Source organism: Mustela nivalis, assembly GCF_964662115.1.
Source record: "Mustela nivalis genome assembly, chromosome: 3".
Classification (NCBI taxonomy): domain Eukaryota; kingdom Metazoa; phylum Chordata; class Mammalia; order Carnivora; family Mustelidae; genus Mustela; species Mustela nivalis.
The window spans coordinates 101,471,100-101,492,873 of record NC_139022.1 but is presented as its reverse complement, the minus strand read 5'-3'; the positions used below and the strand labels follow the sequence as shown (position 1 = coordinate 101,492,873).

The window sequence follows — 21,774 nt, the reverse complement described above, 5'->3', positions numbered from 1 at the left end:
TCGTTCTGAAACACTACAGTGGTTCAAAGCAGTCTTTTCTGAGAGCTTTTGTTTATTTTGGAGGAATGATTTGAACCCAGGTTGGTTTGGCCCCATTTTTGTCTTAGTACTCTTGATTGGCTCATTTGATGGAAGAAAAATACCCTATGTATCTAAGAGACCAAAGAAGGGGGCAGAAGGGGAAGAAAAAGGAACATGGGTGAGACCAAATTACCCCACTGTGGGTGAGATTATACATCAGCATGACCTTTTTTAGCACTGTAGAAATATTGATCATAAACCTTAAGATGGGCTTATCTTTTGAGCAATTACACTTCTGGTATTTACCACAAGGACATACATAATGAGAGATTTATGCAAAAGTGGATGGACTTTATCCCAGTATTATTTATAATTGCAAAAACAAACTTAAATGTTGAAGAATAGTGATTATTTGATAATTAACACACAGCTGTGGACTACAGTGCAACTATTAAAAATTGTGTTGCTAATACATTTCATCAGCACGGGAATATTTTCATAATAAACGCCCTTGTTGAAAAAAGCAGAATAAAAAAGTCTTTAAATTACAATGCCAGTTTAATACACAAACCAAAATACATATGGATGCATATCTACACATAGCAAGGTTCTAAAACAGTCACCAACATTTTAACAATGGTACTGTAGGGTAGTAGTATTGCGGGTTATTTTTATTTCATTTTGTTTTTCTACCTGTTGTTTCTTCATTGTCTACATTGACCACAGTTGCTTTTATAGGCAGAAACAGAAACAATGGATTTTCTTTCTGTATTTTAAAATATAAATATGCACTGAAAAGATATATCACGGGGCATCACCCCCTTTTTTTCTTTAAACCAAAATGGGCAAAGGAGGAGGAGGAGCAGAAGAAGTAAGCTGGCTTTAAATATTAGAATTAACCAGAGCTTTGGAGTCCTTCTTGGTTAATTTTGCTTTGGATAGGCAGATATGATTGTGCAAACATTAAGGTTTTTGTATTCCTCACTCTAAATCTGTGAGTTTATCAAATTCATTAAGTATCAGTACTTGCTTTTATTTTGGGAGCCCTTTCTACCAGATGTAGTGTCCTGTCCTTTATGAAGTTTCACTTATGCAGTCCTCACAAAGGCCTTTGGGGTAACATTTTCCCTGGTTTTCAAATGAGGAGAGAGAAGTGGGTGGTAGAGTCCCACAGTAATTCCACCTATGTCCATAGGCCTTGCGCTTCGCACTCAACCTAGCATTCCCCACAGAAGTTTCCCAGTCTTCTCTAGGCCTGTCTTCCTTAACATGCCACTCTGATTACAGAACCAGCCTTTACCCTGATGACAGAGGTATACGCAGAGAGAAGGGAAGTTGGATACTGAGAGGCCCATGGTTGTGCAGAAAAAGAAGGGATGGAAGCTGTTGCAGTGGCCCACCCACCACCCCCCAAGAAATCCAGCCATTCATTGAGTCCTGACATTCAAGGATCCAGCCAAGCCCACCTAGACCAGCTTAGACATAGCAATTCACACTGCAGAGTATTACAGGAAAAGCCACGCCGTCCCTGGCAGCAGTTGTATGAAACTTGTGCAGTGCTGCTTTTCAGAGCATGGAGTCATCCTTGGAGAAAGACTGAGCCCAAAGAGGAAGTATTATCCTACAACTCTGTCTGTCCACCCACCCTTTCCATGGGGGCTTCTCAGGAAGCATTCCAGAGGAGTGCCTGGGGATTGAGACTGTCTCCACTGACACCCCCAGAATGAGCGTGGGCAGGTGGGTAATGCCTGTTTGCCCATCTGCCCAGGTCCATTTTCTGCAACACTAAGGCTTTCAGTGACACCAGCCACATTTCTTTGAGAGCTAGTGGAAAAACAGACATCTCCTGGTAGCCTGCCCTGAAAAAAGAGGGTTTAGTTAAGGTCCATAAATGAGCCAGAGCTCAGTACTGATACCTCCATTTGAACATGAAATTCTGGGCTTTGGGCACCAGTTATTTGACACCCCTGGACCCCTCTGACCCCGGTAACATGACCGGCGTGCCTGTGAACGTGCCTCTGTATGTTTTCCACTGGGGGCTTTGCTGTGCAGACACAGGTAACAGAGCTGTGCTAAGAGGGAGAATCATCGAAGGAGGGACACCCGAGAACCTGAGGCATATTACTACTTCTTTTCTGTCCTTGTAGTTAGTTAAGTAGTGGTACCGTTTTCTCTTCATTTCACTCCTCTTGGGATCATTTCATTGGGGTTTATAGACGGTATAAGTCCTACTTTTCATTTTGTAACAGAAAAACTGTTTTCTCAAGACAAGTGAAGCATACCCTAATCTTAACAGCTATCCTTTAGTGAACACTTACTGCATACCAAGCTTTAATACACGAAGTATATTTATAATCTCCTTAATTATCTCCATTTTAAGCAGGGAAAGAAAATGTGGGACACGGAAGTTAAGCTGCCCGAGGTCACACTGCTGATAAGTGGCAGAGCCAATACGTCTGACCCTAAAAACTTGCACCTAGCTGTTAATTCACTATTCTTAAGAATATTGTTTTCATTTCGAAGTCTGTTTAGCAAATATGACAGGTGTTCTCATGAAATTACTGAGAAGTTTCCAAACCATTTTTCTTTATTTTCTCTTGAATGTGTATTTATGATTTCTTGGAACTGGGATTTCACCTGTTTCAACAGGTTCTAGGACATGTCATACAACCCCCTGTAGTTGGCCAGCTTAGTGTTGGGCATTTCTTGACCCCTTCTGTCCACCAGGCTCGTAAAGTAAATGTTTTGGGAAGCTTCATTAGGATCCTCTTCGATGGGAAGGGCTGGAGGGAAGCAGTGGGCACAGGCATTCAGAGAAGCCCAATTTCTAGAGACAGGCTGCCTTGGTTCAGCTGCAGCACTCCCACTTTCCACCTCAGAAAATTGCTCAATCTCTCCATCTTTCAGCTTACCCCTCTTCAAGATCATGGCAGCCCTCACAGGGTTGTCTGGAGGAGACCGTGACAAAATATGCCCAGCCCAGGGCCTGGCATGTTGGAAGTACTCTATCAGTGGGAGCTGTTAGGTTAGAAGCCAGACTTTGTCTTGTTGCTGCACCTCGTCTTGGCATAGAGTGGGGGCTCATTTTGCCCTTGACAATAATTCTCTTTTCCCAGATAAAAGATGATCACAACTGCCTAATTTTTAACCCCAAAATTAAAAAATGGAAACACCATAACCCCATAGAAATTTTCCCAAACTACTCCAGATTACCAATCCCTCTCGTCTCAGAACGCTTCAGTTCTTGGGATCAAATCAGAGGTAGACACTCAAAGTCTGTTCATTAAGCAGATGAGGGTACACAGCTGTGGGACCAAATATAATGAAATCCATGCAAATAAGTCACATTTCCCAGTAATTTCCAAAGCTGACCTGGAACACTGTAGAAACCAAGAATCAGTGGTTCCCGTCTCTGCTTGCTTATCAAAATCACAAGGCTGAGGTTGGAAGGAATTGGGACAGCATGATTTTTATGACCCAACTGAGCCTGACTTATCCATTGACTTGATGCTGGGAGGGCTATTCATTTTGGAAAATACACTGTATTTCTTTCTTTTTTTTTTTTTAAGATTCTATTTATTTATTTGACAGAGAGAGAGATTGCAAGTAGGCAGAGAGTCAGGAGGAAGCAAGCTCCCTGCTGAGCAGAGAGCTCGTTGTGGGGCTCTATCCCAAGACCCTGAGATCATGACCTGAGCCAAAGGCAGCGGCTTAATCCACTGACCCACCCAGGCACCCTTTGTATTTCTTTTTATTTTATGAAATGCTAAATTGTGATTTGCAGTGTTCTTCCTTTGGTTTTCTTGAGACGATCCTCCTTTCCATAGTTCTCTGGGAGAATGAAAATTTAAGTGTATGCAATGTGTCATTTTGTCTCTAAAACCCTGGCTGACCATAGGAAGGAAGAAGTGACACGCATGTGGTGCGGGCATTGTGGAAGGCTTGCCTTCATGTTTCAGGTGGATGTATTTGAAAGCCTAGGCAGTCATTTCCAAAGGGAAGTGAATGGGCTTGTAATACTATTACCACAAATAGCTCTGTAAGTGAATTAATGTAAATATACCGACAAAAAGGGGTTACATTTCTAGAAATGTTACACCTCAAATGGTGAAAGTCAGAGGGACCTGAAAGAAGGGGATAAGATAACCGGAGTATCTCATGTGTTTGGTCCTGTAGCAACCCAGAGACATGGCAGCTCACATAAAGGAAGGGAAGTGTCTGGGCTGTTGGTTTTGTTTGGGAATTATATAATTCCTTTCTTCCAAAAAGGAACAAACCACATACTCTTTTTTAGGGCACATAGAGACTTCGTTGAAAAGGGGAACATTTGTTTCCCCAAACAGAATGACTTTCTAGCTGTACCAGGAAACAATTTCATGCAGGAAAAGTATGTTTTGCTGTCACCAGCCACTACTGGGAACTACTGCAGCCCCAGCCAGCATTTATTACTGATCTTCTTTCGATAGTCCTCTCTTTGCAAATAGGACCCTTTCCATTAAGTTGACATAGTGTTCTGTGAAAAGCCTTACAATCAGGCAGAGACTGTCAGGGCACTTAGGAAGAAATGGGGCTTGGTTTTTGTTTTTATCTCAGATGTTAAAATAAAAAGAAGCCCAGGTGTTGAAGAGAATGAGGTCTGCATGCTCTGCTCTGTGGAGTCCTCTGCTCAGACAGGAGTCCTGAGAGCAGTGGCCTGTTCACACAGAATCCGCGTCACCCCCACCCACCCTCTCCTACTCGGAGCTCACTTTTATCCTGTCCTGATTTTTGTTTTCTTCATAGCTCTTCATACCAGCTAAAATGTCTTATTTGATTGTTTACTTGTTTACTGTCTATTATACACACAGGTAACACTTTCTCAGGAACTGTTTTGGTTACTTCAACGATCAAAATATACTTAGAAAAAATATTGGGGACATGTATCTCCAATATGTATTAGTTATTTTTATTTCCTACCTTACTAATTATTATATTACATATACCAGATGATATATATAAAATACAAATCTTACCAGGATCAGATAAAAAATGCAAATAGAAGCTTTGATATTTTTTTCCCCGCATAACCTGCCTTGCAGGACGCTGTGTTTGAGAGTAGAAGCCTCACTCCTCTTGTTTTCTGCTGTATTCCCAGTGCTTGTGACAGCAATTGCCATGTATTAAGTGCACACGAAATATTTGTTTAGTATTTACTATTGAGTAACAAGGAAGGCTAAGGCATGGTTCACTTGCCAGGCTCCCAATAGCTGAGGTTTATTGCGTCTCTGCAGGATGAGAAGAGAAAAGCCCTAGTTTTTAGGGTCAGAATGCCTTCCTAATACAATATGTGCTGAATAAGGGATTTACTGTAATGATTCAAATCCTTCACCAAAGAGGTAATTACAACTTCCTTGATAAGAGCAGAGCTCAAGCAGACAGACAGGTGGTTTCTAGTTTCTCTTAGAACAGATGGCACAAATGGACCAGCTTCTGAGGCTTTTTGAGGAAACTTGCTCATAAACAGCCTTAAATATATTATTTTTCATGTCTTCCAACACATGCTTTCTAAATAAAGCGAAAAGTCTTAGTAGATTGAGCGCAGGAGCACATACGCACAGTGCTGCAGGGAGCAGGGCACTTCCAGCTTACCTGAGCAGCAGGTGCGGCATGTCCGTCATGCACAAGGGAGAGTGTGTGCCCACATGGAGGCCAGATGTGCTAAGAAGGTTCACCATAGTGAACCTTTCCTTCTAGGTGCCCTCACAGGGTTTTTTTCCCCCAGCACTTTAAACTATACATTGCCTTCTCCCATGAGTTGAACACTCACATTTTTTAAATGAAAAAGCTCAGTTTATTTGATTTTAAGATTTTTTTTTTTTTTTTTTTTTTTTTTTTTGAGAGAGGGCAGATGGTTTAGTGGCTAAGAGTTAGGACCAGTTTCAGATCCCAGCTCCTCATTGTTCACTAACCACTTGGCCTGAGGCAACCAAGGTGCTTAAACTTAATGATCTTCTGTTTTCTCACCTGAAAAATGGGAATAAAAATATCTATCCCTGAGGTGGTTTGGAAAAGTTGAGAAGACGCCTGTGAAAAGATTGGCAGAATGACTGATATATAGTAAGTATTTAATAAAAATTAGAACTCACCACTTACTACCATCATCATTTTCACCTTCCCTTTGAAAGCTCTTGGCCCACTATAAACATGTGAAAACAGGGAATGAGCTAAACACAGAAGACACGTTGCATGATTCGATTTTTGTGAATTGTCCAGAAAAGGCAAATCTCTAGAGACGGAAAGTACATCAGTGGTTGCCACTGGCTGGTAACATGAGCAGGGCTTCATTGCAAGTGGCCAGAGGGACCTTTTGGGGGCTGATAGAAACATCATAAAACTGGATTATAGGTGATGGCTACACAACTCTATCAGTGGTGTACACTTCAAATGGGTGACCCTTATACTATGAAATTATACCTCAATAAAATTATTTTTTAATATCCTCTTCTCCCAAGAATAGTAAACACAATGAGTAAATGTTGACATGATGATGATGATGTAGCATTGACAAATGAAAGCAGAATTAAGAGACAAAAATGTTAAATAGCCATCAAATCCTTGCCTGGAATGGGCATATAAGTTTTTTATTAATTAATTTTGCTTTTTAGGATAACTAAATAGGTCTTGGAAAAATAAATGCGGTACTTTTACTAGAGGAAAGAAAAAGATAACCAAGAACAGAAATTTCTAAAATTTAAGTCTTATGACACTGAGGTACCTGAACATTTAAAATAATGCCTGGATGACCTTTTTTCTTCATTTTAATAAGAATGAGCTTAGAAGAGAATAAGTGGATGATTCTGCTTTATTACAGGGATCACTTTAAAGAAAAATATTAGGATATTCTGTATTAAATGTACACATGATACACAGATACAGCCAAAGCTAGGAGGCTGGGTAAATGACTAGGTTTGGGCAGCACTCCCCAGTAGTCAGGAGGAAGAATAATGCCAACGAGTGACCAAAATTGAATATGGAAACACAGGAGTTCATCAGAGTACAGGCTAGTGTGCCTGTCTCCCTCCCTGCCAGAAGCAGAAGGTTTGAAACATCCTTTCTGTCGCACCTGTCAGGCACTACCATCCAAGTGCTTTACCAAGCAAAGGGGGCGGAATGCAAAGCCACCATGACAGCACTAGACTGAGATCTGCTTACATTTTATGATATCAGATCATTCTGACTCAGAAATACCTAGCTGCCCTGCTTACCAGGGCTTTATGCTTGGCTTCTGGTAGAACCCTATTTCCTTTTCTTTCCCTAATGACTTTGATCCTGTGGGGTCTATTTTTTTTTTTTTTTAATGAAACCTTTATATATTGTCAATTCCAAAGAAACTTAGGAAGCATCATAGTGTACAAGAGATGTAAAGGACCATAACTTCCCTTCTGCAAGACCAGAAAAGAAAGGCTAGTGCTTGAGGATTCAAAGAAGTATAGAACTCTGTGATAACTAGAGAAGCCTTATGTCGGAGTTCATGCTGAAAATGGCTTTGACTGGTGGATGGGCATTAATTAGGGGCAAGGGAAGAGACAGTCCAGGTGGGGAAACAGCACCAGCAAAGAACATGGTGATGGAAAGCTGAAAGCACCCCCGTGGCACAAATAAACCTGTTTGGCTAGAACGCAGCGGGTTGGAAAACTAAGGCCCATGGGCCACATCCAGCCAGCTGTCTATTGTTTTTGGTCTTGGTTTTGTTTTTGTTTTGTGGCTCATGAGATGCGAATGGTTTTTACATTGTTCAGCTGTTATATTTTAAATGGTTATGTAAGTAACTACCTAATACCCTCAGTTTTGCCTCTCAGTCCAGGGAGTCTATAATATTTACTATATGACCCTTTAAGAAAAAACTTGCTGACTCGGAAATCTCTGAGGGCATAAAAGCAAGTAAGGTGGATTAAGAAGAGCAATTGGGGCTGTATTATGAAAGACCTTCAAATGACAGAAACCCAAATGGCCTAAGGAAAAAGTGGAAGTTAAAAACTTACAATTTTGGGAAATCTCAGGGTGGATCTAACCTCCAGCACAGCTGGATCCAGGAACCCAAATTATTATTTTACTTGGCTCTTTTTCCCTCCTTTTTAAAAACAAAAAACAAAAAACAAAAACAAAACAAACAAACCTCATTTACAAATGCTTGCCATGTAATGGGATAAAAGATCTCTGGTCACACTAAGCCAATGGCTTTTGCTTCCAGAAGAGCATTCGTATGTTGGAACATAAGAAGGAACTATGGTCAGTTGCATGTCCATCCTTGACTCAGTTTCTGTGTCCAGAGGAAAGGGGCCCCAGACAAGCCAGACTGGATTACAGCCTGCCCCTGTAATGAAATCCACGTGATGCTGGCTCCACCTGTATCACTTGTGGAGCAGAAGAAAGGGAGGGGGAAAACTAGTGGCCAGGAATAAACTGTGTAACTACATCTTTCACTCTCCCTTATTCCTTGTGCAATAGATAGTCAGAAGTTTATGAGAAGGAAATTGCTATTCATTCAAAATTTGAGCTATGAGTTTAAGAGGTTCATGTAGTTACAACATGATGTAGGATGGATTGGAATGGTTAAAAGGTAAAGAGACCAGGCTAGAGAGTCTTCGTGTAGTCTTAGGTGAGATGGCCTTGGTCTTCATCCTCCGAGGAAGGGGGAAACACTTAGAAGTGTTCTAAGCAAAGAGTACACAGGATCAGATTTGCAGATGGTCTCCTTAAGTATCTGTGTTGAACATCTTGCTTACGTTGTAAATTTGCCAAAGATTCTGCAGAGTAATTTGTATCTGCCTCATATTTGAAAATGCATTATATATATATATACACATATATATATATATAACTACAAATATATATATTTGTAAGATTAGAATTAATGGTGTTTTGCTATGTCTGTTTTCATTGACTTCTCAGTGGGTTTTTGGTTTTAGAGTATAATAACTATAGCAGAATATAAAAATCATTTTCCTTCAGTTTTTTTTGTTTTGTTTTGTTTTTTTTATGCACAGATGTTAAAACTCTTTTTTTTCCACTGGAAAGGGTGACTTTGCTGGAAAATCATTTAAAGTTTTTTCCAGTCAAGTCAATAAGCAACTCAGACCCAAATGAACAAGGGGCAAAATTCACCACGAAACCTAGTGAGATTGCATTCCTTTGTTGGGCAGCCTGAGCCAACATTTGTAGAAACAGAGTGTGGTCCAGGGGAAGATGCAGGTTTTGTGCATCACACTGAAGGAGCAAGGCCAGGCATAGAAGGTAATAAATGGTGTAGAGAAGATGTTTGTGTGGGTTGAAATCAAATCAGAAGTAATTTTCCACATGTTTAGACTATTGAATAAACACAAGAATTAGAGGGAAGTCAGCTATTTGCTTGGGAGGAGAAAAAGAGAGTCAGACTGTTGGCCTTTTCACCAAAGTTCATCTCTGCTTATCTCTCTGCCTCATGCCTTTTGTGGTATCCAGACCAAGGATTTGTAGGCTTGCAGAAATTTAACTTAATCGTCCTGAATATTATCCTTAGCAAAAGTGCTTTTTCTATTGCTGAGAGTTCTGAACATAGTGAAATATTTCAGCCTTTTTATTCAGGGAATCTCCTTTCCCTAGGGTTTACTTTTAAGCTGAAATGTCCTGGGCCACCACTGCTAATTTTAGATACTCCTTTGTTTTCAGCAGTGGACACTGAGATTCTTAGCAAATCCTTCTCCCTCCTCATCCTCCCCCTTGTCTAAACAGGAAATATTCCCTGCAAGCAGACCTTATAGAAAAGTATGCCAGATGGCCAGTGACTTACAGCCCGTGTTGTTAACATCTTGTCTAGCTTACTCAAATGTGACATTGGCACTGTCCTATTTGACTTCCCCATGCTTGGGAGAAAGGAAGACACCGTTGATTTACTGTAATAACTTTACCAAAATAAAAATGTCTCTCGAGGACCCAACATCATTTCTCAGTGAGGAGAGCAGGATGGGAAAATCAGTTCTTGGATATGGAAGGTACTCAGTAAATATTTGTTGATTGTATTTGACTGAAAAGAGAAGAGAAAGAGCACGAACAGTTGGGAGCTGCCAACTGTATTATGCAACCCAAACTACAGACTGGTGCAAGAAAGATGGAACTGTCACTTTGGCTCTATTAAACATCCCTTCTCCAGAGAATAAAAGTAGCCACTTGCATGATTAGGGAGATTGCTTTTACTAGTGACATTTATTTTTTGGTTATAAACATAACAGATTAACTATAGGAAATGTGGAGGAGAGTTTAAAGCACAAAAAATAAAAATTACTTTTACTGTTGTCATCCAGAGAATGCCGTTAATATGTTGATCTACTTACTGTCTGTCGGTATGTTTTAAGATAGGTTTTCCCATGTTTTTTATTATACAAAAGGGCATGAAATAGGAATGTACAGTTTAAGAAGTTATCATTTAACAAACACCCACCTGATTACACATAGGTTAAGAAGTACAATCCTGCCAAGACCCCAGAAGTGACTGCATCTCTTGCTTTCTCCTTCCCTCTCTTAGTCCTCTCCCCCCAACAAAAGGAATCACTGATCAGATGTTTACAGTAATCACTTCCATGTTCTTATTTGCATTTTTGTCTCTTAAATATAGATCATTTTTATGTCCAGTAGTTACGTTCAATAGAGTCAATACAAATACTGAATGAGCAAATACTGAACCACTGCTCCTAGGGGAAGTACAGGGTTATGCTCCTGTGAGCCTCTGGCTTTACCACATTTAAAAAAAAAAAAGATTTTATTTATTTATTTAACAGAGAGATACACAGCTAGAGAAGGAACACAAGCAGGGGGAGTGGAAGAGGGAGAAGCAGGCTTCCCACTGAGCAGGGAGTCCATTGTGAGCAAGGAGTCCAAATGTGGGACACGATCCCAGGACTCTGGGATCGTGACCCGAGCCAAAGGCAGACGCTTAATGACTGAGCCACCCAGGCACCCCTTTATCACATTTTTGTCAACTGATCTGTATACAGTGTCTAACATCGTTGATTCATTACCATTGAAGGCATGGCCAACCACACAGTAAGTCATACCTGAACAAATTTTACTAAACACGTGTTTCCTACATAAGGCACACCCGTGCCTTCTTGTACTTAGAAGCTCTGGAGAACCAAAACAACGATCCCTTCATGCCATCTTGGCTGGCATTGTGCACATTGGGTGCTTTAGAGGGACTCAGGTGTTGCATTGGTTTGCGGGTGGGTGTCGACGAGGGATCGTGAAAGCATCGTGAGTATTGATTCTGAGGTTACAAATAGACTGTAGCCAGTAAATGAATTCACAAACACAACATCTGCAAATAATAAAGATCACCTGTATGCATCCTTAAAACACAATTTTTTTGTTTTCTTATGTCTGGCTTCCTTTGTTCAGTGGTTTTCAGAGTCCTTCATTCATTTTTTAAAATTAGTCGTTAGTTCATTTATTTTCATTATGGTAGAGTGTACTATTATATTAATATTCTAAAAGTCATTCTCCATTCTTCTTTTACTGAACTTCTGGCTTTCTTGTTCTTGCTTTTACAAATAATTTGCTGTGCACATTCTTATGCTTGCCATGCTGGAAGGAGTAGGTCTGGGAACGGAACTGCTGGATCAGAAAGGATGATCACTTCACCTTCGCCAGATGAAGCCAAGCTGTCCAGAGTGGGTGTGGCAGTCTCCATCCCTCCAATAAAATAGTAGAGCTCTGACATTCCACATGTTGCAACCACGTGGTGTTTTCCGCATTTTGGTGTTAGCTATTTAGTCACTCTGGTATGTGTGAAAAATACCTCATTATGGTTTTAATCTACATTTCTTGGACTACCGCAAGGTTAAGCTTTTTTTTTTTTTTTTTGCATTTTCTCTCTCTCTTTTTTAAAGATTTTATTTATTTGTCAGAGAGAGAGAGCATGAAAGAGAGTACACGAGTGCACACAGAAGCAGGGGGAGTGGCAGGCAGAGGGAGAAGCAGGCTCCCCACTGAGCAAGGAGCCTGATGTAGGTGGGACTCGATCCCAGAACCCTGGGATCATGACCTGAGCCAAAGACAGATGCTTAACCAACTCAGCCACCCAGGCGTCAGGATGCATTTTCTCTTCTTAAGTCCCTGTTCAAGTTGCTTGCCGTCTCCCCCTTGGTTGTCTTTCTGTTTCTTACTGATCAGTAGGAACTCTTTGTTGAGTCTGGTTATAAGCCCTTTATTTATATGTTGTAAGCTGCCTTTTAATGTTGTCTTTTGATAAATACAAATTCTTAATTTTAATGTAGTTGAGTATATCTGTATTATCCTTATGGTTACTGCTTTGTAGGCTCTGTTGGATATGTTCCAACCTCAAGTTCCCAGAGTTATTCTCTTCTAAAACCTTTATTGTTTGCCTTCGGCATTTGGATCTGTAATCCACCTGGAAATCGTATATTAGGTCTGATATGAAGGACAGACCAAGTGTTACTTTTACCATACAGATATCCAATTATCCTAGCATCATTTATAGAAGAGTGCTTTCTACTATTACAAAATAATATAGCCTCATGATAAAAACATTAAAACAGTATAAATAAAATTAAAAAGTGAATGTTAAATCCATGCCACCTAGTTCCCTGCTCTCAATCCCCTGAGGCGTAGTTAGAGCTTCCTCCTTGCAGATGTATGTTAAGAATAATGTTTAAATATCCCTAGTATTAGAATGGTGGCCTTAAGTTACGTCTCAGGACAGGTAAGATTGAACCTGGCAACACTATTCCTTTCCTTCTCTTTTTAAATTACAGTGACTGCATTTGCTTTTGCGATGTCTTCATTATAGAGGGAGTGACAATTGTACTGCACTCAATTTAAGATAGTAAGGAAGTTTGGTGATTTCTCAGCAACTGTTCAAATCTTTGAAACAGCAAGTATAAACATATGCATTCTCTATGGGACCCAAAATGCTTCAGCCTTTCTTTACAAATAACTTCAATAAATAAACAATAAATTATGAAATTTTTTCAGTTGAAAGAAAGTAAATACATAAAAAACAATTCTCATGTACCTGGAATGTGGCATTGAAAAAGCCTGAGGGGCTACCCTCAGATTTAAAAAAGAATACTCTGCTTATTCAGTATTTTGTACCATGAAGCACAGTAGAGGCATTTGGCCCTCTTACCCTTGCTGGTCCTTTCCCTTAAGGTTTTTTTCCCTGCACAATGAGCAACTGAACTGAACTGTTGTCCAGTCATCTTTACTTCCAATCCAGAGATTTCCCTTCTGCCTCCCATTTCTGCATTATTATACATGAAAAGTTCCAAATTACTGACTTGGAGAACCTTAAGGATGACAGATGCTCTATTCTAAGATTTTGAATTTTGTTTAAATCATGGAATTATTTGCCATTCCCAGCACACTCCATCCGAGTTTAAATTTTGTTTGAAATTTATACTTCAGAAAGGAAAGGGAACTACTACACTCTAGATAAATTGAACTATTTTAAAAGCAAATCACTTAAAAACTGTCTTAAAAGTGATTGCCTATAATTTCTAAGGCCTTAAGGGGATTTTACCATTTGTCTCATTAATATAAGAATCAGGACTGTCATTGACAGGATCAAAATGCACATTAAAATAGATAATACATTAGGATAAAAATGCACATTAAGATAAATTAGGTAGTATATTAGATAAGGGGAAGAATCTGTAAATACTATGCGTACTGGTAAAAGTCAAAAGATCACAGAATGATACAGCTCAGGGGCATGTGTGTTTTCCCTCTTGTTAGACTGTGAAGCACATACTAAAAATTCACTAGTTTGGGACATATATAGAATTTCTGTGTTGACACAGCTTCAGCAGACACATGTGAAAAATATGTGGTCAATTTTTTGTGTCATTTGCTTGGATTCACCACTCTCCATTTTATCAGTATTCCTTTTGGGCCTCTTCCCTTGGCTGAGGTTTGATATCCCTTCTTTTTTTATGTGCCTTAAATCAAGACATAAAGGGATATTTTCCAAGGAAGAAGAATTCACTGATTTGGGATTAGATTAAATAGGACATTATTGGTTTTCATGGAATTTTCTCTGATCTCTCCTAGGAGGAAAGGGTAGGGGATGGAGGGAAAGACAAGCATACCCCCTTGGATTTAATAGCACCTTCCTATTCTGTACTTAATTGGGAAGAGAAGACTGATGGTACATTAAGGTCAGCCCTGGGCTAGTGATCTCACAGTCCTTGCCCAGGCCCAACATATGTGACTGGGAACCTGGGCTATAGATCACAATCCAGTGCCTGGCAGAGAGGAGCAAGTGCCAGTTTTTTGACTTCTCCATAGTACACACCTGGCAGAAGACTATCCGGACACTCTTCTATACCTCACCCCTCCTAGTTAGTCCCATCTTTAAGAGTCCAGGAATGGGCTGACCATCTGTCACTCCCACTTTCCCTTCGGTCAGCCACACCATTTGACGAGGGCTCTATCTCTCCAGGCTTACATTGTCTTCTCTGTCTACCTGCTTGTGTTCTTTCCTACACTGCCTTCTTGGCAGAATGCCCTTTGGAAAATTAAACATTGCTTCCAGATGGAAACAGAACAAGAGAAGGGAATTGTATTCATTTTTACATCACTAGAAGTGCTAGGAAAGAGTAGAGCCCAACAGGGAAAAAAAAAAAAAAGTCTAATTTTTTTTTAATGATGCCTCCTGCTGCTCGGGTGACGGTGAGAGGGAAGGGACAGCCTCCAGGAATTGTTGGTGGGAATGCAGTTCAGCAGAACTGTTGTGCAAATCTATTTGCTAGGATGTATCAGTACCCTTAAAAAGGACTCCTAGCCTTTGACACAGTAATTTAACTTCTAGGAATTTATGCTAAGGAAACATACATTCAGTGATCTTCAACAAGGATGCGAGTTGCCCCACTCTTTATGATAGCTAGAGGGACATAATAATCTGAATATACACAATAAGAGAAAGGTTGCGTAAATCAGGGTATATACCATATGATAAAATACCCCTCTAGTCATTTTAAGAATGTGATAGCAAAGGCTATTTAATATTCAAAAATGCTTTAATAAGTGGGGAAAAAAACCATAACAGGCTACTATGTAGTTTTATTCCTTCCAAAATGAGAAGATATGCCAAGATATCAATAATGATTATCAGTGGTTATAAATTATGATTGTATTGCTTTTTCTTGCTTTTGGTATTTTCTAGTTTTCTACAAGGCCATCTATAATTTTGAGTATCAGAATCTTCAAAGATTAGCTTTCTTCTTAATGGTCAGTTTACTGCTCATCTTGCACCAGGTTTTAAAAGCCATAGAGTGGAGACTAGTCTGGGTCTGCCACATGCATGATGAGATTGGGAGCCTGCTGGGGCAGCACTGTCCATAGTAAGGCAGGCATGCCCTGGCTGGTATACCAGACGTTCCATCATTCAAGTGAGTCACCACAGAAGGGTGTCAAGCTGATGATAATGCCACACACTGTACTTGAACTATTGGCCACAACCCAACATGCTGCCAGGCCTTTGAGCCTTATCTTCCTAAACCATTCTTTCTTCACTGTCCAGTGAATGTCAACAGGACTGACTGGACTCCTTTTGAGGACACTGTGGACCAGCAGACTAAACTATTATAAGCCTTCCAGTTGAATCCAAACTAAAACAGCAAATATTCATTTCATGCTAAAGTTTAAGCTCTTGTTGTTGTTGTTGTAGCTGGCCTTAAAGGGGGTGGGGAGAGGAGTAGGGTACAGGCAGAACCCCAGAAATGAAAAATGTGCTGGGGCATTCAGCTCAGATACTCACAGCCTTACTCTTAGGATGGTAGAGAAGCCTTAGGGGCTCATCTGCTAAGACTGTAGTTACAAAATTACTTTCTCCTATCCTAACCTCAGTCATTTGTTATCTTTGGCCTCCTTAGGGAAAGTGAGAATTTGATAGCAGCTTCAGAGCCAGTAGCAAACTGACCTTTATTGTTGGTGTGTTTTGTTTTGGGTTTTTTTAAGGGAGAGGTTTTTTTGTTTGTTTGTTTATTTTTGTCTGCTGTTGTCATTTTTCCGTAAGCTATAGCCAGTCACTTTGGAACTGAAGGGAAATGAAAGATTATACAGTCTTGGGCCATTAGCATCATCTGTGTGATCTTATTTCCCACCTATATGAGTTGTGTCTGAGTTGTATCACAATTAAAATAAAATGTATTCCTTGCTTCTTGGAATAATAGTTATATATTATTGTCATTCTTTTGCTATAGATATCCATCATTAAATAAATAACACACGTTCTATAGTATTGCTGATCATAAGTTTTATTGACATGATTCTGAGCACAAATGAGTAAAAAGCATAATTCCAGCAGTTTAAAAAATCAGAGTACTGTGGTGTGTGCATTTTATTTTTATGCTAAAATATAGTCATCATAAATTTTTAAATTGTGGTCATTTTATAGCAAATAAATGTCACTGCTATGAGTAAAACACAAGCAAACAAATGAAATTTTATTAGTTGTTAAAAATGACAGTCAGTACAATAAGTGACATGGAGATTGAAGAGTAAGTTCTTATAATAGTTTCAAATACCTTGGAATTCCAACTGTACCCCCAGATAATTTCAGCCACGTACTACTGGCCAAGAACCACTTTGATAGGCATGGATGTGAAAAAACATTCAGAGCCCACATTGTGTTTATAGAGTATGTCCCCAGCTATGCCTTTAGCCAAAGGCATGATTCTTGTACAAATGAGATAGGAAGCTGGAGGTGTTTTGTACTTATAAAAGCCACTAAAAAGGAAAAAAGAATACAAACAAACAAAAAGTCCTAAGACTTTTTAATTGTCCTGTGCTGACCACTGACCAGAGGAACAGATGAGTTCAGGCCTCTTGGCCTGGGCTGCTTGCTCTCTTGAACTTGCAAATTTTCCCTGGTCAGATCTTGGGTTCCTGGGCTGGCTTGCAGTTTGGAAGTCATGGCCAGGCCTTGCCTACTAGGTCATTATCGAGAAGGGAGTATTGTGGGGAGAGGCCTGAGAAAGCAAGGTCTTGCTCACTAGCTGCAGCCATAGAAGAAAATGAGGACTGCACAGTTAAAATGAGGCAGCACTCTCTCTCAGGACTCAAGACAGAGTCAAGCAGGAGAAGGTATTCAACTAATAAGAGAGTAACTTATCCCTCAGCTGCCAAATCTTACTGTCTTATGTTATAGTTCCTTTTTGGTCAGTCCGATCTTGTTAAATAGATTGGGAACTCTTGAGGTTAGGGACCTTGGCAAATGCTAAATTGTTTTCCATTTATTGTGTTTGAACATATTGTATGCTCAGTAGCTTTTTGCTGGATTACTTGAGAAAAAGAAAAAAGCCATATTTTTAGAATTTAATCTCTTATATTATATGAATTCCATCTGCTATGTGAATCTACCAGAGAGAAGACTGAAGGCAGGATTGGAGAATTTACAATATGTTGAGTCTTATAGAATCTGTCTGTTGCTACATTCCCAATTTCCTTTGTAAATGTGGCAGGGATCTAAAGGAAACTCGTAAATCAGTGGTTAAGAAGGCTTCTAGTGCTGTGACCGGGCCTATAAGGAAGCTTGGCACAGCATAAAGGAATAGAGCCAGTCCTGCTACCCTAGAGATAGGACTCTATGGTCGCCAGAACCCAGGGCTGACGGCCAGGGGAACAGGGTCTGAACCTCGGCCCTGTCACTTAGAGGCAAGTTTCAAATTGGCCCCAAGCTTCCACATTTGTTTTGTGTGTCTTAGCTTGTTGGCAAAGTTAAATGAGATTTATTAATTTACTCAATAATTATTTCTTGAATACTTACAGGCACTATTTTAGGCATTAGAGATAGATCAGTAAACAAAATGGATACAAATCCTTGCCCTTATAGAATTTATGTTCTAGAAATATAATGTACGTAATGGCATTAAATAAGTGTTTCATTCCTTTAGTCTGTGGATATCTGGTGAACTCATGTGATAGGTTTTACTGTATATTTCCATGAGAATGTATGTTATAACCATAGGTAATTAGAACCATTATTAGATCTCATGTCTGAATTGAGAATGGCCCATTAAGTAGAACATTTATGCATTCTTGCTAAATCCCACTATGTTTAGAGAGTCTGTTGCACTGGAATTGGATTGCTGTCATTTTCCCCCCTGATAAAGTGCTTGGATCAAACATTCCAGCAGTCGGCTGAGGCTCAGGACTACAGAGGGTGTTGTGGCTGGGCGATTTCCACATTGTTTTCTTAGTCATTGGTCTTCCCACAATCTGTGATTTAATATGATTTTATGGAGTTGCTAAGATGTTTGTGTAATTTGTAGAAATAAGTCAAAGGGCTAACGTGTCCAGTTAAAAGTCATAAGCTGTGTTTCAGTGAGTAATTTTAACCTTTCCCCTGTAAACTTTTGATCAGCTACCCATCAAAGAACAAAATGACAGATTGAAGATTTCTGTTCCTCATTTTTTCATTGCCTTCCCTGTGGGGCTTTTTCTTAGAGCGTCACAATGCCCAAAATCCATGAAAAGAGAAAGGGCAGGCCTGGAAAGCAAACCTCAGGGGAACCTCAATGCTGTGGGTAATGTGTGCCCTCTCCTGAGAGGTGTGCGTCCAGACCCTTCATCTGCTATCGTATTTCTGATGCACTGCTTCTCTGAGTCTTCAATGGCACACAGCCCGTTTAGTTAAAAATGTAAACAGGAAATTGTTTTCTGGCTGAATGGCCCGTGTGGCCCAGAAAAATGGTCATTTTTGCTGAGATCCAACTTTAAAAACACTCTCACAGCAGTGGAACCTGAAGGCCTCTTAGAAACTATCTCTGTTCCACATGGGCTGGTGCTAGAGTATGAGTGGGAGCTCACACACATGGGCCCAGGCCATCTTCCACCAGTGGGCAAGGCACACCGTCGAAAAAGCTCCTGTGACCTAGAAAGCAGCTGTTCTGCAGGGCAGAGAGACTCCTTAATATTCCAAAGAATTGCAGAAGAGATGCTACTTGGAATATACCGAGGTCTGGTCTGGAGAAATGTGACTTGGCACTGACAACACAGCCAGGTTTCAGTGCTCCTTGTCTGCTCCAGCTCCCCATCATTTGGCCTCCCATGAACCTCATGCCCCCATTGTGGTTTCCCTCTGTGCTGACGAGTTTTCTGATTGTTCTGTCTTGCAGCCCCCCGAATCCAAGCCCAACTTCACCCCTCTCGCCATCTTGGCCCATGTTCTCGGCGCCATCCAGCCCTATGCCCACCTCATCCACGTCCAGCGACTCATCCCCCATCAGGTCTGTTGCAGGGTTTGTTTGGTTTTCTGTTGCTGCTGTTGCTCTCTCATTGGCTTGGTCCTCTCTTCATGCAGTGTTCAGCCTCTTCGTCAACTTTGTTCCCCGCCATCCAAACCTGCACTTGCTTTTTGACAGGCCAGAAGAAGCGGTTCGCGAAGACTCCAGGTAAAATCATGGATGATGACCGATGTATTCCTGTTTATCCAAAGCCAGTCAGGAACAGTGGGGGTGGCTAGCCTCTGCCCTCCTGTGATTCCAGCCTCAGAGACCGAAGCTGGGAGGGACATGTGCATGAACCAGCATGGCATTTTCCACATCTCTCTGAACCCTTCCTCCAATTTCTGAATGAATCCGTGATGCCTGGAGTTTGGGGAAAGAGTGCCTCCTGGATGGGCCCCTGTTCTCTGAGTCATGGAGCTTTCTCTGTGCTTTGGTATAAGATAATACCAGAGGGAACAGTGCTGAGACACATACTGGTCTTTCCTTCCCTCATTTTTATCAAGTAGCATCAGGCAGCATTTATTTGTGAGGTTTGACTGTTGGCCATGAGCATTGACCCCTAGTTGCTAAAACCAGAGTCATGAGAGAGATGAATGTAATGGAATAAAGGATGGAGATGTGAAGCAGTTTCTCTTTAAATCATCATGGCTGCCTCCTTGCCCTCTGTGTGCTCCGATCTCCGATCTCCGATCTCCATGCATCATGGACCCTTAGCACTCTTGGGAATAGGCAGCACCTCTTTCTCAGAGTTGATCTAGTTCTTCTCCTCTGGTTTGAGGATGTCTAGACTTAATTCTTCAGAGAAAAGAAGCTATTTAAATAAAAAAAGAATTAATTAATTAAGAAAGAAATTAAGAAGAAAGAAATAAATTAATTAATAAAGAATCTCTCTGCTATATGAATCCTAAGGCTGTGTCTCTCTCAAATTTAGTTTCTGCTTGCAGACAACTAAAATGTAGAGCCCAATTATAAAGCATCATAAGTCCCCGGAGCCTTAACAGTATTTTCTTGTCCATCTTTTTCTCATAGCTGTTTTTTTACCTGAAGGATGGGTCCAGCAGAGAGGCTTAAATAATTTGTAACATTGAGTCTCACTTTTAAAAAAGAAAACCCATGTTATTTATATAGAGAGATGTATATATTAGTTTATTCTTCTCCAGGATCTTTCCAGTCTATCATTGCATTCTATCATCTTGTGAGAATGAGAGGAGAAATGGCCTGAATGGTCTTACAGAGAAAAGAAACTAAGGCACAGAGAGTTGACTGTAGTCCCACCAGTGGATGAGAGCCCATCCAGAATTCAGGATTATTTGTCCTCAACTCAGCACTCTTTCCTCCAAACATGTGGGTGCCCCCAAACCTAAGGTTCCATGCCACTCCCAGCTGCAGAGCCTGCCCTGCTCTTCCTGATTTTCTGTCTAGCTTTGCAGTGGAAGGTGGGAAAGGTAGCTTCTTCATATACTCTTATCCTCATCCTGGGAATAAAGTTAAAATTCAGACCCTATTTTTCTGACACTCAAGTTATTTCCTCATTATTTCTGACATATTCTGGGTGCTTTGGGAGACATTAACTTTCTAGGACATGAGATATGGCATGGATCTAACCAGAGCAGTTCAGTCACTCATTCCCCCATGAAGACCTGAACTGCAGCAAACTATAGCCACCTCCCAATATGCATCACTACTCATAGAAGAGGCTTGGTCATTAGCAAGTGTTTCCTTCATTTTGAACAAAGGGAAGTAAAATCTTCAAAACACTGGTCCCTTGAACAGAATGGACTGGGGGACTCAGAATGGTAGAATCATTCAGGTAAAAAGCTGAACATATTCTATGCTTTGAGGATGTTCACTTTTTTTGTGTCTCTGAGTTTGGGGGCCTATTGCCTAACCAGTATCTCCACCTCTGTACTCCGTTCCATCACCCAACAAGTTTTCCGGGTCTGTTTTTTTGTATTTTTCTTTCTTCAGCTACTCCTTTCCATCTCCCAAAGCATTTGATGATTGACAAAGCACAGTGGCAATAGGATCTGCTATTGTAGTAGGTCTGGGGTCATGGTTATTCAGAACTGCCCACTCTGGCCATCATTAAAATAGCACCATTTGGATGATACTATTCCACAACACTTTAGGAATCTGCCATTTTGAAATAGGAAAAGCAGACTGGGGCTTGGAATCAGCTGTCACAGGGCTAAGTGTGTGTGCCGAGGTGAGCACAGATGGAGACCCTACTGGGAGCTAGCCCATCAGTCCTAGCCAACAGAGAGGATTAAAGTCCCCTAACTGCCATTGGGGTATGCAGCCAAGAGATGGGGGCATACCTGTTGTTCAGGTCCAATGGGGCCTTTTCCCCAAATTCATTTCAAGAGCATGAAGCTTCAGATTTCTTTCCCCTGGCAGAGCTTTTAAAAAGTAAACACTCCATAGGACCTAATAAATGGTCCTGTGAACTTCTACGTAATGTCTCCTCTGGGAATGATTCCCTCTCCCCACT

At 40.6% G+C, this 21,774-nt stretch overlaps 1 protein-coding gene across 5 annotated transcripts in view; it reads left to right on the top strand.

The window, feature by feature from the left end:
* Nucleotides 1-21,774, top strand: part of ARHGAP26 (Rho GTPase activating protein 26) — a 445,382-nt gene that overhangs the window by 405,267 nt on the left and 18,341 nt on the right. For 3 of the 5 annotated variants that reach the window (XM_082725248.1, XM_082725250.1, XM_082725251.1), the window contains one exon: nucleotides 19,173-19,283. The exons of 1 other annotated variant lie outside the window; for it this stretch is intronic. In XM_082725248.1, the coding sequence (XP_082581374.1) occupies nucleotides 19,173-19,283 (111 nt within the window). Of the gene's footprint in view, nucleotides 1-19,172; nucleotides 19,449-21,774 lie in introns of all 5 variants that reach the window. One more of the 5 variants, XM_082725247.1, reaches the window with a different exon arrangement.